This window comes from Haliotis asinina, chromosome 5 (genome assembly GCF_037392515.1).
Source record: "Haliotis asinina isolate JCU_RB_2024 chromosome 5, JCU_Hal_asi_v2, whole genome shotgun sequence".
Taxonomy (NCBI): Eukaryota; Metazoa; Mollusca; class Gastropoda; order Lepetellida; family Haliotidae; genus Haliotis; species Haliotis asinina.
This window is the reverse complement of record NC_090284.1, coordinates 36,664,897-36,690,136: the sequence shown is the minus strand read 5'-3', so window position 1 is coordinate 36,690,136 and position 25,240 is coordinate 36,664,897. Positions and strand designations below refer to the sequence as shown.

General features: G+C 39.7%; 1 protein-coding gene across 2 annotated transcripts; it reads left to right on the top strand.

The window, feature by feature from the left end:
• The first annotated feature begins 186 nt into the window (after positions 1 to 186).
• On the top strand, positions 187 to 23,403 carry LOC137284232 (splicing factor U2AF 50 kDa subunit-like). 2 transcript variants are annotated; one of them, XM_067815963.1, is made up of 14 exons: positions 187 to 335; positions 8,805 to 8,931; positions 9,547 to 9,656; positions 9,954 to 9,974; positions 10,560 to 10,625; positions 11,547 to 11,695; positions 11,931 to 12,047; positions 18,583 to 18,721; positions 18,958 to 19,037; positions 21,020 to 21,142; positions 21,289 to 21,375; positions 21,692 to 21,815; positions 22,272 to 22,375; positions 22,556 to 23,403. In XM_067815963.1, the coding sequence occupies exons 1-14, from the start codon at positions 281 to 283 to the stop codon at positions 22,685 to 22,687; spliced, it is 1,434 nt and encodes a 477-aa protein (XP_067672064.1). In that variant the 5' UTR covers positions 187 to 280; the 3' UTR covers positions 22,688 to 23,403. The 2 variants fall into 2 exon arrangements, with proteins under 2 accessions (XP_067672064.1, XP_067672065.1); XM_067815964.1 differs by having other exon boundaries at positions 195 to 335; positions 11,553 to 11,695.
• The last annotated feature ends 1,837 nt before the right edge of the window (positions 23,404 to 25,240 follow it).

The following is a 25,240-nucleotide window of genomic DNA, read 5'->3' as shown; positions in this document are numbered from 1 at the left end:
ACGGAAGCACTCTAGACACATACTCTTAATCCAGTGCAATATAAGGTAAATTCAAAACTTTCTTATGTAAAACAACAAAAATACCAAAGTCTGTTGTGCAGTCTATGTGAATTGTATTTCTATTAATCACAGTCACCCATATGGGATCACGGGCAATATTTGAAACAAGGATATGCTAACGCCTCTACATTTTTCACACGAGATTAGAAGCTTCGCACACGCCATTTTCTTTACCAGAACGAGTGGAAAGCGTAAAGTCCTTCATGTTCAAATTTTAGCCATGGCTGATCAAGAGTACTTTCAAGATGGACAGTTTCCCGGAGAACCTAGATCTGGTAGATAGAATAAGCTGTTGTACAATTGTCGAGACTATCTTCCAACGTCTTTTTAACTATTCGAGTATTGTGTCCTCAAACTGGCCGCATTGTTGCAGTGAATTCAGTATCTTTCTATCCATGCGAAAATTTAAAATGCTTGTTCACATAGCACTGCCACTACAATAAATACACTTATGGTTTTACGAGAGCGTTATTTCACCCTTTAATCTGAGACAGGTCTTGTAAACTTGTTTGATATTTTTGTCATTCCCTGCTGATTCACAGTTGATATTAAACAATGATGATGTGTTCCTGTGATTTCGCGGGTCAACAGGAGTAACAGATTGAATGAATGAAGAGCGGGGTTTTCATTCCTGACATATGCGAGTGATTGTTACAGTCCAAAAGCACTGCCAGAAATAGAACAAAAAAAATTCTCATTTGTCCTCAGTTACTGTAGTGAAAGATCACATGTATCCTCGTATACACCTTTTTCGGACAGGTAAGAATACAGTGGGTAAGGGTATTCCGGATCACGGCTATTCTGGATCACTGCCACGTACATTAACCCCTAGAAACTCGAAATCTCGATGGATTTCTTCACTCAATCTCTCATTTTAAAGCCGAGACATTGCTCTTTATGGTGATGTATTTTGTTTTACTTGATCTGAACCAGAAGTTTATGTGCGCGTCCTGTAACGAGGATACCTATCATCGCGTAAGTTGTCGTTGGCACATCAGGAAAAGGTAACTCATTCGGAATGGCCCGTCTCAAATAAGACTAGAATCAAGTTGCTTCATGTTAACACTCCATTGCATGCATATACTTTTCACCTGTAAAAAAGCAACAAAAATCTTCTCTACGTCTGCCATATTTTTGGAGAAATGAGCAATTTATCGAACCACATGTTTAGGTCAGTTCCGGATCACCAGAAAATAGGGATCGCCTCAAGACTGCCAACTGCCGAAAAATGGTAATTACTGTTGAAATAAAGTAATTAGTTTCACGATCTTACTTTGGTTGACTTTATCTAAAATATATACTCACTCAAGGGTCTGTCTTAGATGTTCTTTGCACAGAGTAGATACATAAAACGTTTTGGTCTTCATTTCGCCAAATTGTAATATGAGGTACAGAACTGTCTGTCAGGTAAAAGGTTATGGATATTGGAAATAACCAACTTGACAATGCTTTGGGGTTGAAATTGTTTTGTTTTCAAGTCATATCATTCTTTTTTTTCAATAACTTGATGTATTTTAGTAAGGTACGACTCACTACAAGTGCCAAGCAGTCTTGCAGGGTCATTCAGGCAAATTCTTTATGTAGGTGAAAGTGTGTTTGCTGAACCAGCTGGAGAACTTGTTCCACGTTTTCTCCATTGGTCTGCTGCACTGGCAGAGAAAGGGGTAGGCATGGTCATACTGTGTCATTACGTTATTAACCACAGAAACAGAAAGTGACCTTTTATGACAAACAAAAATACCCTGATACTTATGCCAGAGGCGGAGTCAATGAGGCTGGAGTAGACTCGAGCTATAGTTTGTTTCATTTTTAAACACAAGAAGATACACGAACACCCATAAAGAGTTCAAATAGGCTGGTATTAATAGATTATGCTCGTTTGCTTCACAATCAGTAACTGATGATGTGATGTTAAAAAGCTGACTGAATAGAGCGTTAAAGGTTCTGAAAAAAGGGTTATTTTGCCTCGATGCATTTCAAGTTAAAGTCACATGTAAAAGTCACAACCAAATATTGTATATCAATACTGAAGAGATCAGTACCATAAACCACTTATGTATTAACCCCAAGAAAATATTTTCAGCCCACACTGGTACCTGGAATCATGATTCTGGAGTATATTGTTATGAGCAGCAAGTGTTAAAACTATCAACCAAGTGGATGTTGTTATCAACTGCAATGTTTGTTAATTATTCGTTTATCAAACATTATGAATATTGTTAACGCATCTATTTAATAAATGCGTGTTACTGTTTGACACAGACCCCTGTTGCCCCAAACGAGCACCAATAACCGAACACTGCCTCGTTATGTCACGCAATCCGGAATACCCTGAAATGATCCGGAACTGCCGTAACAGTGGAGCGTTTCTTTTGCGATATTTCTTTAGTCAGTCAGGACCGAATTAATTTCATATTTTGGTGTAAGTAACATGAAACATTGCTCAGTCAGAAATTGCCATTAGGTGCTTCCGATATATTTTTGCGGAGGCGCATGCAGTTGGTTTTTCGTTAGTGATCCGGAACTGCCCTACGCACTGTACTATGCAGCATGCTATTTCGTGAATGAATAAATAAAAACAGAACTACAAACCAGTTTCTTACCCTTAGATCAAATCAACACAATTCCCAATCTCGATTAAGTCCTCGATAAACAGCCTGGCCGCCATTGTACAACTGGGAGACTCCCGATCGATGAGAGTGACGTCGCCTATTTTCGGACACTTGATTGGGATCCCCGGAATGTACAACTGCATATGGGACACTGTTCACGAAACAAATAGGCAAAGCCAACGTTAACAAACAAAACATGTCCATATTCTAAGTTCTGTTATGAACATCATAGCACTTTAGAAACAACAACGTATTCAAACTGGCTGACAATCTTTCTTTCACTCCTCTTTCTCATTGTGACATGGACACCAGAACTGAATTTTGACAAACTGTTTGACCCACTTTTTACAGCTAGGGTGTGTGCATTCTGCCCATTTCACCAAAATAAGTGAGACACAGTATTTCACCTCTAAGGGCTGAAATAAATTACACTGGCAGCAAACTTCGTCATCGTCATCACTGATCTCAGAGTCGCGTTTGTCAACTACCCGTGTTCGACGTCTGTTCTGCACGGCAATTCTTGAAGTGTTGGGTTCGGGATTACAGTTCTCACATGTTTTTGAGGATGATCTTGAATATTTGGATGAAGACACCTGAACTTTCTTGGCAGATGGCTGATTTTGTTGGTGATCTTTCATCTTCTGCGAAATGTTGTCATCAGTTATTGCCTGTCCTCCGACTATGGCACTCATAACTTTCCGCTTTTTGGTATGTTTTGGATTGTAGAAAATGGTTCCATCAATTCTTGCAAAGAAGTTGGAAACTGTTGATGTTGTAGGTGCTACTGTTGATGAACCTGTGATGTCAGTCACAACGGGTGATGAAGAATTTGTCTGACTGGTCCCTTTGTCTTTAAGTCGATGGTCAGAAGTAGTCAAGCCCTTGAATACCGTTGACGGTATAAAAGGAGACATGCTGACAGCGTTCTTATTGAAAGGCCAGATTCCACATTTTCTTAATGAGGCTTGTAAATGTGCTAGTGTAAGAGCCGCTGAATACGCCTTGCAATCCAAGTGACAAATGGCATGCTTCTCAACTCCTTTCATGGCATGTTCTCTCATGTATTTATGTTTGATATTACAATAAATCCTCTCGAATGGACTGAAGCAACCAACATCCATCGTTTGAAGTATGTGACAAGTATGTGCCGGGAGGACAAATAATAGCAAGTGCCGATCCTTTTCCCCACTCAACAAAACAGACAAGTGCGACTTGTGACTGTCATACAGGATCAAAAGTGGCTTTTCGGCAGTGGGTTGAATGCTGAATCGCAGGAAATGTTCAGAGAGATGTTGTCTGATGACTTTGCTGTTGGACCATCCAGAATTGCTGACAATTCCTGCTGTACCAGGAGAACAAACTTCTAAAAGTTCATCTCGCATTTGCTGACCTTTGAAGATGAAGTATGGAAGAATGACATTCCCAATTGCATTGCTGCACCCTATTACCGTAGTGGTACTGGACCTTGGCAGACACTAGAACATCCTGACTGGACGATACAACTTGAGGTGTATGGTTTTACATCAGTCCCTTTTCATCTAAGTTGCATATTCTCTCTGGATTATTCTTGAAATTATACTTGTCCATTATGGCTTCCTGTCGACTGTAGTAATTCTCAACAGTTTCTTCAGATGTTGCTTTGGCTCTTTGGAGTTCGAGTGATCTGGGCTTCTGCACTGTTGCTTTAGGTCACCTTTTCAAAAATCCATAAAACCAGTGAAGTGACAGTGGTTTGTTGTCATCTTTCTTACCCAAGCTGACCGCAAGATCTGATGGAATAGTTGCAACATCCTGTCTTGTATAGCCGTATCCAAAAGATGACATGCCCAGTACATGTTGTACCAACATCTCTTCCTCGTCTCTAGACAACAGAGGCTCTGGGCCCGATGAGTTGCAAGACATCTCAATCCTTCCTCTAACCCTGTCATGTAAGTGCTAGAAGGTATGTTAAGAGTTCTAGCAGCTTTTCTGATGCTCATACCACCCTCAGTCACAGCATTTTATGCCTTGGATATTGTATCATTGGAATAATTCCTGTAATTAGACGTGTCTGGCCGAGGACACACCTGAAAGTGGATTGGAAAATCATATTTTGTTGAATTCCAAATGTAAAACATCAGAATAGGGATAAGGTAAGTTTTCACAGCTTCCTCCCTTTAGTGTCACATGACTTTAAGTATAGCTTGTCAACGTAGCAGACGACGCACCTCTCAGATGTTCACACGTGTTGTTAATCAAATACAGATGTTTTAAATTGATCATGCCTTTACAGAGAGAATCTAGGGATCAAGTAAGGTACATTCTCAATAATTTTGATATTGTACTTATGTTAGGAAGTTTTACTTGAAACATTTTGCAGGAGTGACAGACGAAGTGATACCTCTGCTGTCGGCACCTTTGGTGGTGTCACATCTCTCGTAGCGCGAGAAATCGCGAGTAAAAATGGCTGTCCGAAAATAGCCAGCGTTGAATTTTGTTAATCACCAGTCACCGCATATCGCGCTATAGCAAGTCTGAGCTGCTGCATGATCCTTAGCCCTTGTGCACCCCCCTTTACGATCCTTAGGGTTAGGTTATAGGGCTAGGGTTAGTGCGCCCAGCAAAGTGCAAGACTCCCCAAACTAGTCATTTTGACATTTAATTACCTGACATCAACCGTTTTGACAGCTGTCCACAATTCTCTCTTGTGAAGAGAATCAGAGGGGTGGGCCTCCATGACTTACTATGAGGTATCTAGGGGTAGATTATGTTGAATAGGTTTGTCTAAACCTGCTATCGTGACATTTGTTGCGAAAAATGAAAGGTCTATGTTTTCACAATTTACTGCCATTTAATCTTGTCACCTACTTGGCTTACAACTTGATCAGAGGGTCGTGCCTCTGCAACTCAAGGTATAATGTGTGAGGTGTACCCATATGTGGGTTGCTGTAGTATTCATGTATATTACTGGGGGTAGATTATCTTGTTTATAGGTTTATCTAAACTTAGATATGAAGGCTCCCCGGCACTGCAACCTTCTGCATTACCCAGACTGTCAGAAGGGCTGTGCTCCCGGTGGAGAACTCGGGCACTCTCCTGATCTGCACCAAGAATTCAGGAGATACCAAACCAAGGGCACAGAGAACAATGGGGAGCCTGACGACATTGTACTTGGGATGCAATTGTGACATTTCAAAGGTGAGGTCCGCATATTTTCATGGTTTTCCTGAATCTTGCTGTCAAAAGGGACAGAAAGTTCAATGATATAAATAAATTCATTGGCTTTATGAAGAAGGATCAGGTTTGTTGGCAGGAATTTTTCTGAGGCTGTTAATAGGCCCTATTCCAGAGAAGTTATGAAGGCTTATGTTCAGAGTCATACCATGGATGGACCTCAGGGTCAAAGCCACAGGCATGGCAGAGACAATATTAAAAGCAGGGAGCCATGCCATCATGTCTTTTAAGATATGCTGTTTGTGCCAAGGAAGGGCATCCACTGACAAGGTGTTGGACACTATGAATTCATTGCATAATCGGCATATTATGTTTATATTTTCATTAAGAATCAAATTCTAATGATTGCGAGTGGGAAACCCTCAGTTTCACACTAGAGACCAGCTGACTTCATCCAGGTGAAAGAGTTGGTTGGATTGCTGTTCTGTTCCACATACTGTATGCACACATGATGCAATGGCTACTTAGACAGCATCTCCACAAAGGACCTACTCTGGGCAGACTTGGTGAAGGAAATGGAAAAACCTCCTTTACTCCCATCGCTGTACCATCCAGCCGTACATCGACATCAACAAAATCAACCTCAAATTTCAGATTGTGGGAATTCCTTGCTTTCATTTCAAGGCTTGACTTGCATCACCCGAAGGTCATCCGATAAGGAAATATGTGCTTAAGTACACAATAGAATTCTGTTATGAACAGCCTCCACATTAATGAAACCCTGACCTACTGAACTGATTGGCACATATAAATGATTAAGAGAGGATTGAGGGGGTGGGCTCTGTTATCAGACATGATCCTTCTGGTCAGGTGGTCAAGATTCAGGATGTCTTGTTTTGTCCAATCAACTACTCCAAAGGAATGCGAGAGGACTGGCACAGCAAAAGGATTGGTAGCTTTGACCTTGTTTTAAGTATTTAGCTCTTAGCTCCAGATTTTCTTTAAACGAGATATATACTTGGTCCGAAGTTTATCTTGAATCTGGGCATTTTGGAGCTTGTCTAATGTCTTGAACTTGCATTCCAAGATAGGTGTAGACTGATCTTCCACAAGATGCTCTATAGCTCCTCCCCGTTATAACTTGACCGATCAATCATTAGTTAGGTTGCCACGTTTCAGATGAACAGTATTTGTCGAGTCCAAATGTCATACCAATACATTAGAAAATGATTCAGCAAGGAGGATCTGTTCTTTCAAATAGGCATCTCCTTTCGGAAGGAGATCTATGTCATCCATGTAGAGGAGATGAGTAAGTGGTGTTGGGGATCTGTGTTGGGGTGGTCCCCTCCCTATTGAGCAGAAAGCTCAAAAGTCAAAGGATTCAAAGATAGACAAAGAAGCAAAGGACTGAAGTACTCCCTGAATATTCCCCTTCTGACTGGACTAGATTCCGAAGTCTACACGTGCCCTTGCGAGTACATCACAAGTTGAGTGAACTGGCAACTCATTAAAGACTTGAGTAAAGTAATCGCTACAGGAGGTCAGTACACTTGAGAGATTTCATTCGCGAGGAACAGAATCATATGCCTTTTTGTAGTCAGTCCTGCACATGGAGAGGTTGCAGTGATATGTTTTACCCTCTTCCAAAATCATTTTCTGTACAATAAGTTGATCCTTGCATCCCCAACAGCCCTTCTGCTCTCTGTAAATTACTTCATTAGAGAAACAGTAGGATGACACGAGGTTTGTCAAATACCCAGTGAATATTTTATATCGTGTATTTAAGCATGTGATAGGACAGAAGTTCTTGGGATCAGTCGTCTCCTTTTTTGGGAAACTTTGTGCGACCTTTGCAGAACCATAGAGGAACATCACCTTTGTCCACAAGAGAATTGAAACAGTGAAGTAATAATGTTTGGACACACAGGAACAGTTTCCAATACTGGTTTCGAATGCCATCTCTGGCCCTTGAGCTGTGTTAGATTTGGACTTGTTGATAACTTCCTTCAGGCAATCTGGTGAGATGTAGCAGACAAACGAACCTAGTTAATTTCACAATTGTTGCATGGTCATAATCACTGACTCTCAGTGCCTCCAGGTTAAATTTACTGGGTACAGACCACAACTGTTTCCAGACTATTTCCTTGGCATCTATGGGAGACCATTTATCATGCTCACCATCACCATTTGTTTTCAGTTGCCTGTAGAAGTGTTTTTCATTGTTTATAAAGAGTTTGTTTTGTTTGATGAATTTATTTTCCTTTTCCTTTTTTTTTCTTGCTTTCAGTCCAAACCTTTATCTTTACTTTAAGGGAATCGACTATTATTATAGGCTGATAATAATAGGCCAATTAGTAGGTTTCCCCAACCTTAATACGATGACTCACTCAAGCTTTTCTGTGGGTATTATGCTCTTTTACATACCTCAACATAAACTTTATGAAAAAAACCCGGCACAGTAGATATTAATCAATAGATAGGCACATTGAACACACATGATAAAGCATAAAATATCATGGAGACGACCCCTTGTGCCTGTAGGCAGCACATGCATTTCAGGCCAGGTGAGTCAACAATCCGTTTTCATACCTGACTGAGCAACTTCATTGCCATCTATAGCCTGATCTATTGTTTTCCGGAGCTATTGTTCCTGATTTTACGAGTGAACATGCTTTTGTGAATATCCTATTACGCATTTCACTGACACCCAATTAGGCCGATGTGGGCTATTTTGACATATGCTATTTGCAATTGTGTACATTTTTAGGGATACAGAATAACAGCCTGAAAACATTTTTTTTTTCTTCCTATTTCCGACAGTATGTTTGTACCATAGGTTGTATTTTGGGCAATCTTGTGGTCATTTATGATCAGTAAACAGTATTTTGCATGAGATCTCTGAAATGTTATCCTTTTGGAGGTGAATCATTACCTGTTTCAGTTTTGATTACTGATTTTCTTCTCTTATCTTCTTTGAAGCAAACCATGAAAAAGAAAGACCACGTGAGAAAGAGAGGAGGAGGTCTAGGTCACCGAGACGCAGACGCTCTGGAAGCAAAGAGAAAAAAGATCGAAAAGATAAAGATCGTCGTCGCAAATCTAGGAGGTTAGTGTTCAGTCGACATTGCTTTTTCAGGATGTCATGGAAACGGAGAATCAGAAAAAACTATTCAATATTATTTCTTTAAACTTGGGGCATATTTTTTTAGTCTTACAATTTACCCATTGCTGTTTAGTTGATGTTTAAGATGTTTAACATTTTTATGGCAATAATATGTTAAAATAGGAATTATTATGGCTCTGTTTGTTGTGTTTATTTTAGATTGAATTTATGAAGGATGTATGCGTCTGTATTTAGTTTTTATCTCTCCCCCCCCCTCCCCACTGCATGTAAACGTTTTGGACTTAGTCTTAAAATGGAGGGATGGGCTGCGTTTCTGGATCACAACTCGAAAACCATTTGATATCTTTCAACAGATCTTGGCAGATATTTGAGACAGATCTTGAAGTGGTGCCTTTTGCTGTTTACAGATATATGGCATTTATATTTTTCATGACTTCCATGGAAACGATTCAAACTTAATTCAGGAAAACGTCAACTGTCGGATGATTTGTCCTTTCAAATATGTAGGGGATTAAAATCATGGTGCTATATGCCTGAAGTAGTTACTTTAAAGGTCAAGGTTATATTTCATTATAATGTTTGAATGCGTCTTTGTAGTCGTTCCCCAAAGGATAAGAGTCGGAAGAGAAAGAAGCCCTACAAGTACTGGGATATTCCACCACCTGGGTTTGAGCACATCACACCAATGCAGTACAAAGCCATGCAAGGTAAAACGTGTGGATTTCATTTTATACAGTAATGTGAAATAGGTCATTGACAAGAACAAGTTTCCAAAATACGTGCATAATAATACTGAGGTTATGCAATCTACTGTTTAATCTGTCCAGTCCTTAAAGTTTTTATTCTCACCCAATTATACCTCATGTTTTACAACTTTCAAAGAAAGGGTTGGTACTCAGACTCTAGGGGTTATCAGTTTCTCAGTATGATTCTCTTTGGATAAGTTGGAGGACTTTTACACATTTTTTACACATTGTGCTAAATAATTTTTTTTTTCTTTACAGGAAATGTACCAGGAGTTCCAGGTATGTGAATTAATGTTGTCTCAGCAGATATGTATACAGGCTGATGTTTCAAGTATGAGTAATAACTATGGCTTCTTTTGGGGAACATAGTCAAATGAAAAATATTCTTAAAATGTCAGACCTGTCAGCAGTGTTTGCAATACTTTAGTTTTACCAGCTGGCCATGAGGGCCTGCTGCTGCCTGCAAGCATTAAAATCTACAGGCCCTGAATGAAATCTGCAGACCCATTTGGTTAATGTCAAATCAATGAAACAAAATAGACTACATTGTACACAGTTTCCCACTGTTTCTACAAAATTAACTGAAGCCTATGGCACACAGAGATAACCGGCACTACAATAACAACCGGCGCTTGGCCACTGGGCCGGCGGTTATTTCAAATACTCCCATCAGTGCTCTTTCAAACATTGCATTATCTCTTTAGTTATGACAAGGTTTATTGGCACACTAGTAGTGGCTCGAAAACAAAGTCAGGAATATAATGTATATGACTGACATGGAATCATGAGATTATTATTTGATAGTCATAGTCATGAATACTGTTTATGGTAGTTGAATCTTAGCATTCTCTGATTTATTTGCAGTTGCTGCTCTTCCCAAGCTGGAGCCCTCCCAGTTCCCAAATCCCATTGGAGATCCTTTCCAACCAGGTAACTCAACCAGAACACAAACCAGAACTTGATACAGTAAGCCTGTATAACTTATGTAAACTGACAATGAAAGATTGAAAGTACAGATCCTCTTTATCGACTAGATTACTGTTGGAATTCCAAAGACAAATAGGCTACAGTGTCAGAAGCTGTACATATGATTAGAGGACCCATGATGATCCAGAGAAGAATAGGTCTTCAGGGACTCATGCTTGTTGAAATAGGTGAGCAACGGGATCAGAAGGTCAGACTTGCTGACTTGGTTGACACGTCATCAGTAACCCAATTGCACAGACCAATGCACAGGCTGTTGATTGTCTGGTCCAGACTCAATTGTTTATAGACAGCAGCCATATGGCTGGAGTATTGCTGAATGTGGCATAAACTTGCTCGCTCGCTCATGTAATTAGAGGAATGGATCGCGATGGCTGTTAAAAGTACTAATTATTACCTAAGTAGTGAATTATGATGGAAAGAAAGGAATTTTGTACAACACATAAAAAATTTACCAGTGTTGTACTGTGAATAACCCTTGATCGAGTAGCCATGTTCACACCACAGCAATCACAAGTTTACATATTTATCATAATCAAAGCATGACATCATGACTTCTGTACCTGAACTTAACCTCGTGCACTAATTGTGTTCATCGCAAGACAGCGACAACCTTTATGATAAAAAGTAAGCTCAGAATGATCTGAATGGCTGTACGTTTGGCTTAGAATTGATCTTCAGAACCATTTTACAGTAACTTCTGCAACAGTCACGACACAATCCCTGAATCTTGATGGATAAACGTTTGAGCCCTTTCGCGTAAAAGTATTGTTCTTTGTCCTCACTTATATTCTATCCATTGTAGTGCCACAACTGCAGCTGAGTAGAACACTGTCTTGCTAAATGTTGGATTTGTCTTTCATCTAGCTGCAGTTCCTGTCATGCCTCCAGCTCCAATACCCGTGGCACCTGGAGGTACAACATTAACAAACACAACTGTACCCTTTGCTGGCAGTGCTATCAGTCGGCAGGCCAGACGTCTCTATGTGGGCAACATACCATTTGGTGTCACTGAGGTTTGTAGTGATTTCTCCATTTGGTTCATAGCTATTAAAACTTGATAAGAGAATACCATTAAGACACATTATTTTTATGGTATATTTTTAGGTTTGGTTGTATTTTTATTAGGAGCAAATTACATTTGATTTTACACATGGTGAATGATAGTTACACTGTTGTCCCTGTTAGAAGTTTTCCTACTATTTGCTCAAGGAGTAATAAAGAATAATGAAAACTCTCTGTTCATTTCAGGAAGCCATGATGGATTTCTTCAATCATCAGATGAAACTTACTGGTCTTGCACAGGCTGATGGAAATCCAGTTATTGCTGTACAGATTAACTTGGACAAAAACTTTGCATTTTTAGAGGTTAGATACTGCTTATTTTTCTTTATCCTGATTCATGCTTATTTGCTTATATCCTCCCTCTATGCGAAGATAGTGTAACGCTTGAAATCCCTTGAAGTTCCCGTCTTTTGAAACTGATGTATAATCACTCACCATAGGATACCTCTACATTTTCACCACATTATTCACATGATCAGCCCTGTTTGTCACTCTCTCCTCCATCACCTAGCGAGATGGTTGGTGTCAGCTTGAGTCCCTATACAGCATTTAATGTCCTTTTATATTTTGGTCTTTTACACAAAATTTTGTAGTGTATGGCTTTGTATTAATTATCATTATGATATGAAATTGAGGATATATTTACATATTTTTATGTTGGCTCTCTCAAGTCATGTGTGGCTGTTCAATTCTGATTGCATCTGGTAGCCATGTGCTAACTACTGGTGATAATCAGATTTATGGTAATCGCCAGACGTACCCCAGGGGTGCTGTTGGGATAGCGAAGGAGTCTAGGTCCTAGTCCCAGAAGAGGTTGTTGTGAGTATCGATGTCATCTCAGCCAAAGAAGTTGAAGCCATCTATGTCCTCCAAGACTAGTCCTCAACTACTACATCATGGCTGTAACAATGGACCAGCTCTTCAACGAAGTCCTTCAGCAATGATATCGTCCCTCCCAACGAACGAGACATCTACGTCAAATCTTGACTCCTACTACCTGAGGTACAGAGCTTCAGAAAGTCAGCACAACATGCAGCATCTACAACGATACAGCAACCTTCAGCAGGGATTAGAATTTTCCCTGAATCCACGGAATTCCATGTATTTGATGTCCCTGGTGTCATTCATGATATATGTTCTATTGTTTCAGTTAACATGACTCCAAAGAGGCCCAGCTCATTTTCCTCTTTTTTTCACTCACACTCATTCTGATACCTGCTTCAGAGAGTCTACTTTTAATGCAGACATTGACAAAGTCTACACTCAACACGTCGGATGCTTCTGTCAATCTGCTGCCACTGCAACATTTGGACATTGTCAGTCATCAACAACTGCTACATCAAAAGTTTCCAACTTCGAAGAATGATCAACAATTCATCTCTGAGCGTCTGACTCTAATTTCAGGTTGTCGTGTACCAGCAGCGAGGAACTCAACAAGATTATTTTGACGCTTCGTGGAACCTGATTACTCCAGTCGACCTGCACCAATGTGGGGAAGAATGGGCATTGCTTCGCGACATCAGTACATGATAATAACTGCATAATCTTCTGTTGAAGAACACTGACACAGCAACTAGGAGGACAGTCTACTTCCATCATCTGCACACATGCTCAATCGTGTATCTCCAAGACAAGCCCAAATGTAAGTGAGGGAATCTGATCGGTCTTCGAAGGACAGCGCTGACAACTTACAGCTTTGATGATCTGAAGAAGAAGCGTGTACCTGTTCGTACTATCTCACCGATTATCTTCATGTATATTCAGCTGATAAAAATGTTGCTGCAGCAACGACCATGGCGTACACAGAAGGGTATCGCATTACCGGAAGACTATTGATTAAGATTTCGAAGACTTGGATCTGACGAAAGGTCTACATTCAGAGGAAGAAGAATTGTCACAGCACGAGTGTTGAGACAAGATTTAAGCCATTATACCATAAGTTCTACTTTTCCGTTACCACTCCACTATTGAATCTAACAAAACTGTCTGAGGTCGCATCAGGTAACCTTTGAGATTGACCAGTCAGAACAAAGCTTACTAAATCACAAAAATGGACACTCGCACATACCCTATTGTCTTAAAAAGGTTCATACCCGAATGATTCCAAATGCTATTTATTGTACAATCTCTTTCATATGATGCACACAGCACACGCCACAACCATGACAAAGGTGAGTAAACAGTCGCTCAAAATAGTGCTTTGGGCAGTATTCAAGGATGTCATCTTGCATAAATATGAGCTAATGGTAACCATGTCAACAGAAACATCAAAGCATATATACTGCAGGTCAAATAACTGTGTTGTATGCGGATTTTTGTTTGTGGAAAGATCTGTGTCAGTGACCTGAATAATTTGGAAGTCCCTCCGATCCCTAAGTAGTAGCCGTTGTCTGATTGGTTAAATCTATTTCGCTGCTATTGATTGGACAGTCACAGGTCGCTCAAAGGTTACCTGACATGACCTTCTACTAGGGTTTGTTAGACTCGTTGGTGGAGTTTTAACGAATAACACTGAGACTAAGTTTACTTAGATGGTCTCGGTCTGCTCACCTCAGTGCAGTCTTTGACCTCAAGGGGGAGATGACAACTACGCCGACTTATTTGACAGAGCTGAACTGCAACAGTCATCTCTACATAGTTGCATCGCTACAAGGTTGGGGTCCACTCCTGGACAACATGGGCAGCAGGAAATAGGGTGAGCAACGAACACACTCTGCCTATCAACCATTGTAATCAACGCAGTGAGTCTATGACAAACTACTGATGGTCCAGACAGAATTGGCAGTAGTGTTCTACATAAACAAGCAAGGTTAAAAATGATCTCACATGCTGATAGAACTTGCTCTTCAACTCTTCTACATCATCAACACGTCTAATCTCTACATAAAGGCATGCCACATCCCAGGTGCAGATACCAACATTTAAATCTCCAGTACCAGATCCGTTGGCGTGGACAAAAGTTGTTCTCGGCATCTTGTGGGAAGGAATGAACACGTATGCATTCCCACCCCCAGTCTTACTACCAGAAGTCATCGAAAAGATGATGCAACTGACTTTGGTTGTGCCTACTGGCCAGTAAGATAATGGTTTCTAGTACTCATCAAGGAACTAGGACAACCATCACCGAGACTCCCGGAGTGGATGCCCCAACTTGGTCATCCGCACACCAACCAAGCGCCCGGCAATCAAATACCATTCCAACTTCACATATGGATCATATCCATGCCTGCTTCAGACATCAAGGATATTCCGCTAGATCGGCTAAGGCAGTCACCTTAGCAATTGTACATCTCCTTGCACCTTATATGACGATAAATGGATGTGATTTGAGACATACATCAAACGGAAGGGCTTTAATGCAATGAAAACCACACATCTTCAAGTGGCAGAATACTTATGTCAACTACGGCATACCAGGACTAACAGTTTCTACACTATCAATCTTCTTGGTGGCACTGAGCTTCTTCATCTCCATGAGATTAGGTATCAAACTGACAAAAGTGCCGAAATTACTCGCCCTACTACACCCTTTCCAGCTGGAAGACCAACAACTCAGAATTGGGAAGGCTCCAGCTTGGGAAGTGAATGTTGTACTCCATCATCTCGCCAGTGACACATAAGAGTCTCTAGATCAAACATCCTTTGAACTGTTGACACAGAAAATGCTATAACGGCAGCATGGATGTCAGAGTACTCTGTACTTCAGTTGTACATGATTTGACACCAATCATCGTGAGATTGCATACTGTGATGGGATTTTATCGCCAAATATGAACTGCCTGGACAACTGGTACAATTCCACATACCAGTATTATCGACAGTTCTTGGCATTTCATTATGCCCAGTCAGAGCAAAAATACATCCTCAGCGAACTAAGTCAAAAAGACAAAATTCAAGTGCCTATTCATCCTGCTATCTACTGATGCATCTACTGAGTATCCCGCAACACTGATCTCAGTATGGATGAGAGCTGTTATACCTGAGGGCCTACAAGGCAGCAGGACTTGAACCTCATGAGCCTCCAATCCACATGAAGCAAGAGCCTTGGTGTCGACACCAGCTCTACATGGAAATACAGGATGCCCCCTGCGTTATTAGACATCCGTGTTATAGTACTTATTACATAATGTGGAACAAAGGCCGAGTTAGATCATATATTTCAAGGACATAACATGGTCTCGGAGTCCATGGATTATGAGACTGTAATCTGTTGGTGACTGCTAAGAATAATGTGAAATTGGTGCTATCGGAGTAGGCGCGAAAAATGGACCCTCACGAATGAGGTGAGCGGAAGTTGTACACGTATGGAATGAGGTAATGCTCTCACGATGTTTCCGTTGTTTCTGTCAACAGTTTTTATAAATAATATTGGGATTGAATTTAATCAAATAAAATGTGGTTTCTGACACCATACATCCTGGGATGACTGTGTCTTACCGCGCTAAAGCGCGATGTGTTGCATCACAGCAAACATTGTAAGTACTCGTCGTAACTCGACTGATAGCATGTCTTTCATAAGTTACTGCTACGATGTTGGTACGATTATTACTGAGAAAACACTACATGTTTTAAGCATGTGAAACAATGGATAAGTGCGATAAACACTGTCAGTTGCCATCTGCACTGAATTTAACTAGTTTAGGTAAATTATAAGAGTGCAGCAGCGGATTTGTTGATGAGCTATTTTTGATTTCGTGAAGGGGTGTGATTGCAGTACAACCTTTTTATGGGAGCCACGGATTACCCCACGGTTTAACCGAGTCCGCGGTATCGCGAAGCGCGTTATTGCGAGGGATGACTGTAACTCACAGCTTTCTGTAAGGCTGCTTTCTGGAGATCCAGTGTTTGCCAACCACTACCCAAGAGACATCACTTCTGATGATAACACTGACATTCACCAATTTTCTGGCCGCTTGTCGCACAACTACTAATGCTTCCACAAAGTTAGTTTCACTCTCCCCTTATTATCAAGAGTGATGACGACATTGTACTTGTAAAGAACGGTTGCAACACTATGTGGAGGACATCATGAAGAAAGAGTTGCCATAGATAACTAGATGGAGGAAGAAACTAGTGTATCTAAATTCTCACGTGGCTTGTTGAGACCAGACACACTGTGGAGTAAAAGACTAGCATGAGTGATTATAATCGGCACTTGTAATGAAGATACCTGTGCATGTGAAGGGTTGCAGCTTATCTTGATAGGAATCAGGACATACAGTTGCATTAGCCACTAGCAGGATGCTAGCTGATCTATGTATCATCAGCTTCCAGGCAGTGATCGCTTCACAAGAAGAGAGGTTCGACTTTATGTGATCAAACCCACCCCCACCCCCGTTTCACGGATAATTATTTGAAGAACAGGACCGAAACACTGCCAGAATACTACCAGTTCCCGATGGGAGTGAGGAAGTGGAATACTGGATGTACTTACATGACAGCCAACAGAATTCATCATGGTCTGACCCACAGCCGATTCTGCCGGGTTCTATAAGCAAATGGAAAATATGTAATTTAATGAATAGAAGAGTTATGTTATACTTATCCTTGACTCATGACGTCAAGCCCTCCCTACTGCCCCGGACACATTGGATTCTCAGTTGTTCTTGTGTCAGGCTTATGGAATTACAAAGAGTGACAAACAGGGCTTGTCAAGTGACCGATGTGGCAGGAAATGGGGAGGCTTCCAGTGGGTGGGTGATGGTACATCCACTTCAAAAGAAGGAACATAAAGGGATTTCTTTGCATAGAGGGAGGAGATAAGCAAATAAGCATAAGTCAGGATAAGTGTGAAATATCAATTTTGTTCAAAATTACATTTTTGTGGCAACCAGAAAATGTGTAAATGCCATGATATGAATTCACATACTTAATCAATAGGACCAGTGGATCATATAGATTGGATTATTTCTAAGACAGTGAGTGACTGACATTCGATATGTTATGAACAGGTTTTCACTTTGGTGATGTAGAATCGAATGAATGGTGATAAAAAAATATCCTATTGCTATTGGGCAGTGGCAAAGTTCACTGTTTTGTAATGCTGTACTGATATTTACATGCTGTATTTTATCATGCAGAGTCTGTATTTTCACATGTGAAGGATGATATCTAGTGTTGCCTCTAAGGTTCAGAAATGGCAATGTAAGTTCATAAAAAATGGCACTTCAAAGGGTTATTGAAAAAATAACAAAATGTATGAATTCAAACTGTCTTAAAATTTCAATTTTTAAGTTCATCTTTTACTCTTCTCTCTTCTCATTTTGTAATTTAAGATTAGAATTTGAAAAAGCATTTCAAGACATTAATCTGTTATCACATTTTTTCACAATTTCACAAAACGCACAACTATTTACAGTTTTCTTTTCTTCCTTGTCAAGTATCTGTTCACTTCCATGTGAAGTGCAAAAGTCAAAGGGCAGGACACAGTGCCCTCCTAAATGTGCTTAAAAGAAAAACACTAACATCAGAATAACATATTTGACCTTTTTACTTATAAGCAACTATTAAACCTAAAATACTTATTCAAAAGATGTAAGAGGGTAATATTAAAGAAATACACACTCTGACTCATCTTTGATACCAGGCTAGGCTGTAGAATATATTGCCATTTCTTGCAGATTTGTTTGTAGAAATTAACTTCATGTTAAGGGTAGGGTAGGGTAATAGATGGTGGGTTACCCAGGTAGAAAATGTGGACCTATCCCAGCCTTAGATAATATTACAAGCGATTTTACCTTGGACATCTTACTTTGTGATGCATGCACTGAAAAACTAGTGTCTGTAAAGCATCTATCTTCCACTAAATCTGCACATGTAATATAACATTTTACAACAGTTCCGATCAGTGGATGAAACAACTCAGGCAATGGCTTTTGATGGCATCAACTTCCAAGGGCAGTCATTGAAGATTCGGCGTCCGAGAGACTACCAGCCCCTCCCAGGGATGGCTGAAACTCCGTCAGTGGCTGTGCCAGGTAAGTTTCTGGGTGTGTTTAAACTCTCCAGAGATCAGTTACTGCTTATTGATCAAACAGTTATTCCTAAACTATCTGCTGTCAGTTGTTTTTAAATCCTGTAATCTAGAGACACCTTGTTTTTACATGATGCATGGAAGATTCGGGTCCATCTTCTGGTCCATTTTGAATACTAAAAGTGATGTTTTGGTTTGATAACAAGTAGCTAATTGCTGTCTAAATTTCCCCAATTACAGGTGTTGTTTCAACTGTAGTCCAGGACTCGGCTCACAAAGTATTCATTGGTGGATTGCCAAATTACCTCAATGAGGACCAGGTATGTTTTGCTGGAGCTGAAACGAGAGGGGGCGTTGGTTGAGGTAAATGTAGACTGCTGATCAGTCTGTGTGCTGCCCCCTCTCCAGTGCCATGTTGGTGTTGGTTACAGGCGTCCACTGTTCTGCCCTTCTTCATCCACCATGCCGAGTGGGGGCAAGTGTTGATGATGTGTCTTGGTTGCTGCATAGGGAAGAAGCTCTCAGGGTCACATGGTCAAGTTTGTTTCAGGGCAGGTATCTTACACAAGTAAGATGGCTCCTGGTTTTTCTTTTCAGATCAACATGTCATGATTTTGATAAATAGACTAAATAGGAAATTGAGCAGGTTATGACCCCAAATAAATTTACATCTATAACCCTAAGTTTGAAATGTCATAGCAGTTAGATTCACAGGTCTGCCAACACAATGTGTTTGTAACAGTTCTTCTTTCAAGCTTCCCATAGGGTTGACAGGTTCTCTTGATGATATTATGGCAAGACAAATGATTGGTTTGGCTTGTGTCTAATTTTGGCTGGTAAAAACAGATTGTTCCAAATTTCAAAATTACGAGCACCTTAGCCTAGGCTCTTTGTTTCAGTGATTCTTTTTCAGCTGCAGCTGCAGTCTTCTTTTCAGGCTGTCTCTTTCAGCTCAAAATCTTTTGCAGGTTATTTTTATGTTTCGGTTATGTTCAAATTATTTGCAAATTTATGTAAGTAGATTGTTACAACATTGAAGTGCAATATTTCCTTGTTCATTGTAAGTCACTAGAATAATATCAGCGATTTTCATCAAGAACTGTTTTGCCTTGTATGAGAAAATAAGTAAATGACATGAGGTGCCATTTCCACTCTTGATCATGACTTGTTCCAGATCTGTAGTTTTTGTGATTGATATATGCAAATGACACAAGTACTGATCTGTTCTTCTGTTTTCTTCCCCCTTTCATTCCCTAGCTTAGGGGAAGAGCTTGAAAACCCCACCGTTTACAATTCTTCCTAACATGAGCAAACTGTTGTTATATGTGCCCAACCAAGACACAGGCAAGTTACATTTTTGTTTGAAAGTGCTTTCACTATGGGGGACCCTCAGTGCTTTTGCACTATCATGTGTAAGTTTGCATCCCATTTGTCGATCAATATTGACCGGTTCTCTTCATTAACTTCCATGGCTATGAAGTATATGAACATGTTGGTGTGAATGGTTAGGGTTTCTTGCGTGTATTACACACTTACATGGTGTAATGTCATGTCAGGCAGTTTTCTGTTAATTTCAAACTGATTGTTTTCTGGAACATGCAAGTTGCTGTAAAATTTAATGGAACTGAAAAACTTTTTGGAAAGGCTCTCCTCTTTTGTTTGTGTGTGAAATTAATGATTTAGAGTGTTCAAATTTTAAGATACAGATTTTGACCATTTGCATGTTGCTGGACACAAATCACATTTTGTTTGTTTAGTATAAAATGTGTTTGTGCGTTGTAGATAGTTCAACAAAATTGGTAATGCATGCATAATTGATTTATAAGTATATTGTAGTGTAGCTCTGATTTAGAAATGAGTAGGATGTATTTGGTATGAAGTTGAGCTATTGTGGGAAGCGATGAGAATATCAGATAACTGGTTACAGGGGTGGGTTTATTGAATGAAGGCATGCACATGTTGATTAGTTAAAATTTGACAGGTACAAACAGACCACTAGGTAAGCTAGTTACCAGGTTCAATGTAAGTATAGCCCACATGATCATTGGATATATGATCTATGTAGCTATGATCCCTTACAACATTGTTTATCATTTCTATTATAGAACCATGTTTTGAATAAATGTCATATGATTTGAGTTTGATTTGATAAGGGATATTGTGGAAGCATCTGAAATTTAAAAACTTTACAACCATGTAGGCAAATAGTTATCTTGTTTTGTTAACTAATGACTACTTTCCAAAGATTTTTTTGTTAGATATTGCTCAACACTGTGGTATATTATTGCTCTGTGCTTTGTAGGTAAAGGAATTGCTGACCTCCTTTGGACCTCTGAAGGCTTTCAACCTGGTGAAGGACAGTGCAACTGGCTTGTCAAAAGGATATGCATTCTGTGAATATGTGGATGTCAACATCACTGATCAGGTAGCAACTTCATTTGATTTACCTTGGCTTTTGAACTTGTGTATTTCATTTACATAGCTAAGGAAGAAGCTGAAGGGAGGTAGGAGCCACTGGGCATTTCATTGGGACTTTTCTCACTCATTTCTTTTCGTTTTTCTTTTCGGCAGGCATGTGCAGGACTGAACGGCATGCAGCTCGGAGACAAAAAACTCATTGTTCAGCGGGCAAGTGTTGGGGCCAAGAATGCACAGAATGTGAGTACATAGATTACAGGAACTGCCAAGTTCTGTTTGTTCTGTGCTGTTTTACGTTACATTGTCATGGCATTTGTTATTGAATTCCTGGGGTCATTCACGTGTTCAGCAAAAGTATTTCATCTTGTAAATGTGGAAGCCCAGTGTTTGCCTAGACTAGGACCTTCTAAGATGCAAGTGCTAATACTGTCTCCAAAAATAATTGAGTAAGATTAATGATGAATACACATATGTGAAGTTTCAATTTTCATTTGACATATTAGCCTTAGACTTCCGACATACATGTAGGGTTAACATATGGTTTTTAATGTTCCAGGCTCCAGTACAGTTGCAGGTACCGGGGTTGAACCTGAACCAAGGTGCCGGTCCTGCCACCGAGGTGCTTTGCCTCATGAACATGATTCTGGCAGAGGAGCTTGAGGATGAGGAGGAGTATGAAGGTGAGTACTCATATCTGGGATTATTAAGCAGAGAGTCTTTAGTACACAGTTTGTAGGAGATTTTGTTCATACTAGTTGGTATCCTGTCAGGTTTGAACATTGCATGCAATCTCATACTAAATTCTTAACCCTGACAGATGTAGCTGAAGAAAGGAAGTTCATTTTGTCTTTAGGCTGATCAAATTGTGGACAACATGTGGCTTCTTTGCTGTCTCATCATAGATTAGATCTGTTTGATTTTGTCTAAGATTCTAAATGTTGGTCATGTTTGATGATGCCAAGTTTAGAATAAATGCATACAGCATACCCAAGTCCATCTTCATCTGGGCCTCATACTGAGTACATTTTGTTGCGTTCAAGAAGTGCATGCACTTTCTTACTCTTCTTTGAATGTGTTGTATGTAGCCATTCATGTTTAATGTCATGTTTCCTATCTTGTTTGTGTCTTGTTTACAGATATTGTTGAGGATGTGAGAGAGGAGTGTGGCAAGTATGGTGTAGTCCGCAGTATCGAGATTCCACGACCAATTAAAGGGGTAGAAATCCCAGGACTTGGAAAGGTATGTTCACATATTCATTATTTACAGAGTTTTTGTCAACAGACAAACGTAAGCTATTATAGAACACATTTCAAATGAAGACCATCAATTCCAAAATTTTCTTTCATAATTTTCTGAATGTAAAATTGAGATATATGTACGTTATTAGTTGCGATGACAAATGTGTCGCTTTTGTTTCAGATATTTGTTGAGTTCAACTCTGTGATTGATTGTCAGAAGGCCCAACAAGCTCTGACAGGAAGAAAGTTCTCAAATCGTGTTGTTGTCACCTCCTACTATGACCCAGACAAGTACCATAGGAGAGAGTTCTAAAACACATTCTACCCATGTGCTGGTTTTCATCCACACCTCATCATCCGAATAAATTGTGTCCAGCAACTTACCGTTGAAGCCAAACAGTTACTGTGTCTGACCAATGAATAGTCAACTGATTGTGGTGTTGCCACGCGAGACATAATTACCATGCTGCTGTTCTTCAATATAAATTGTTGCACTCCCAGAATAATGTACTGAATATAGTTATGAAACATCAGATTTACAAGTTATGAAAGATCCATGATATTAAAAGTTCAGTATTTATATGATATGAAATTAAATATTACTAAATACAGAGCAGAAGAATTTGAACTTTGTTATATGTAAAAATAAATGTGTTGCAACTTTGGGACCTTTGATCATCAGTTTGTAAGTGTTGGTTTCATCTTGCTTCAGAAGGAGTATTGTTTGGTATTTGTTTCAATCAATTAATGATCATAATGAATAAATCCACATATTTTGTACAAGTACTTTTGATTGCATCATATTTGTTAGTTTTTCATGGCTTGAAAGTTGATCATTTTTATGCTTTTATGCAGTACCATATGACTTGGAGTTTACTCTAGTAAGCTTCTTACATAAGTTTCCTTTATCATTGATAGATGGTGCTTTTGTGGACTTTTGAAATTGTAAAAAGCAATGTAAAATCATCCAATTTGTTTTTAAGGTTCATATTTTGCCAAGTACATCATAATAAAAGCAGTCTTACCATTCGTGATGAGTGTCTTTTTTGTTTATGCATTGTAGTTGATGCTATTACAGTATTTTGCCAGTTAAAACATTCAGAGAGCATGCACAAAAACACATACTCCCACATTAAGCTGATATGAAGTGTTTTCGGTCTCAACATTCTCATAAGAGATTGTAGGTATGAATAGATCTGTTATATTATCGGGGTGTTTTTATGCCCAATAAGTGGATCAAGTAACCGCTTACTGACCATGTTTTTGCTATTATTAGAAACCCTATTATGAAAATCCTACTTCAGTTGCATGTGTCTACACATTCCTTGCTGTGATCTTGCTTGATATTCCTAGTTTGTAGCGCCCTTCAACAGCCTTTGGAAACATCTTCTGCTCCGGTGCCACTTTAGTGAGTTATGACATCGAAATGTTTACAAACTATGCAATTTAAAGCCTAAAGTCACACAAAGAAAGACCTTAAACCAGCCTCAGGATACTTCAGAAACATCAAACTGACATGGGCCAGTGCTACTTTTCAATTTAAAACAATTATTTGTTTCTATAAAATATATACATAAAAAGCGAACTTAAATAAGGATCCCTTTTTTTTTTTTGCAATGATGGTATTTCAACACATGCGTAAAACTTCAGATCATTGATGAGGGCTTCAGCAACCCATGCTTACCATAAAAGGCAACTATGCATGTTGTGAGAGGCGAACTAACTCGGTTGACGTGTGTCATTTGCGCAGAACGATGCTCATTCTGTTGATCACTGGGTTGTCTGGTCTAGATTCAATTATTTACAGACTGCTGCCATATAGCTGGAATATTGCGGAGTGTGGTGTAAAACTCCCATGAAACTATATGATCCTTTGACAGAATTCTTTGGAATCCTTGTTGGTTTTATGATATCTGCTCATTTTAAGAACCAGTATTCACGGAAAACATCTCTGTACAAGTATTGCCTTGGAGTGTTTAATGTGTAATTTATTGACGAATGTGAACATTCAAAATGTCAATTTGCATGTCTTATGCGATTTAAGGTCAATACTGAGCATGACCAAATGGTCACATAAATACGTGTAAACACCTACCTGCGGGTACAGAAGCGTGCAGCAAACTTGGTCAAAATGCTGTGGGTGCCCCAGTCCGCCCAGCTGTGAGGGATACCTCGTAAGGACCTGTCCTAGCTGGTGCGCCTAGTGGATGCAAGAGTTTATGTCCCCAGGGAGTTGAGATTGATAATACGATTGAGATTGACACCTAATAATCGAGAGTCGAAAATACCTGTGCCTTGATCATGCACTAGTTTGCTGGTTATATATATGTGCACCTGAATCCATGCAAGTGTGATTTATATTTCTTCGGGATGCGACTAAAGGAAGCAAAAGAGTGATCTCAAGTTCACTTTTGCCGTGATTGTCAGATTGGATGGAATATTCACTTTGGAGACCAAGTCTGTAGTATACCTTTCTCAAATGACTATCTCAATAAAGGGAAGCTTTTTATATCATGACTGAAAATAAATTCATTTTGTTCCGTGGATTCGGTTAGGCCCAAGATATTTCCTTAGTGTCGTGCTACCTACGTCAAGCCTTCTCATTAATAACCCAATGCCCTAACCCCACTGTCTGACTTTACGGTTCAGTTAGCTGTATGTCATCCTTGATATCTCCAGGGTATACGTTACGGTAACTCTCCACTATACCCTGGATGCATCTACGGCTCAGCCCGATAATTTTATTACATCGCTTTGCTCACTCCGCATTCTCACAGTAGCCAATCAGCTAAATAGTCGGTACAACCAAGCTTGCCAGTGTCAACAAAGATAGCGGTTGCAGCTGTGATGATTTGTTTGCAGTTCG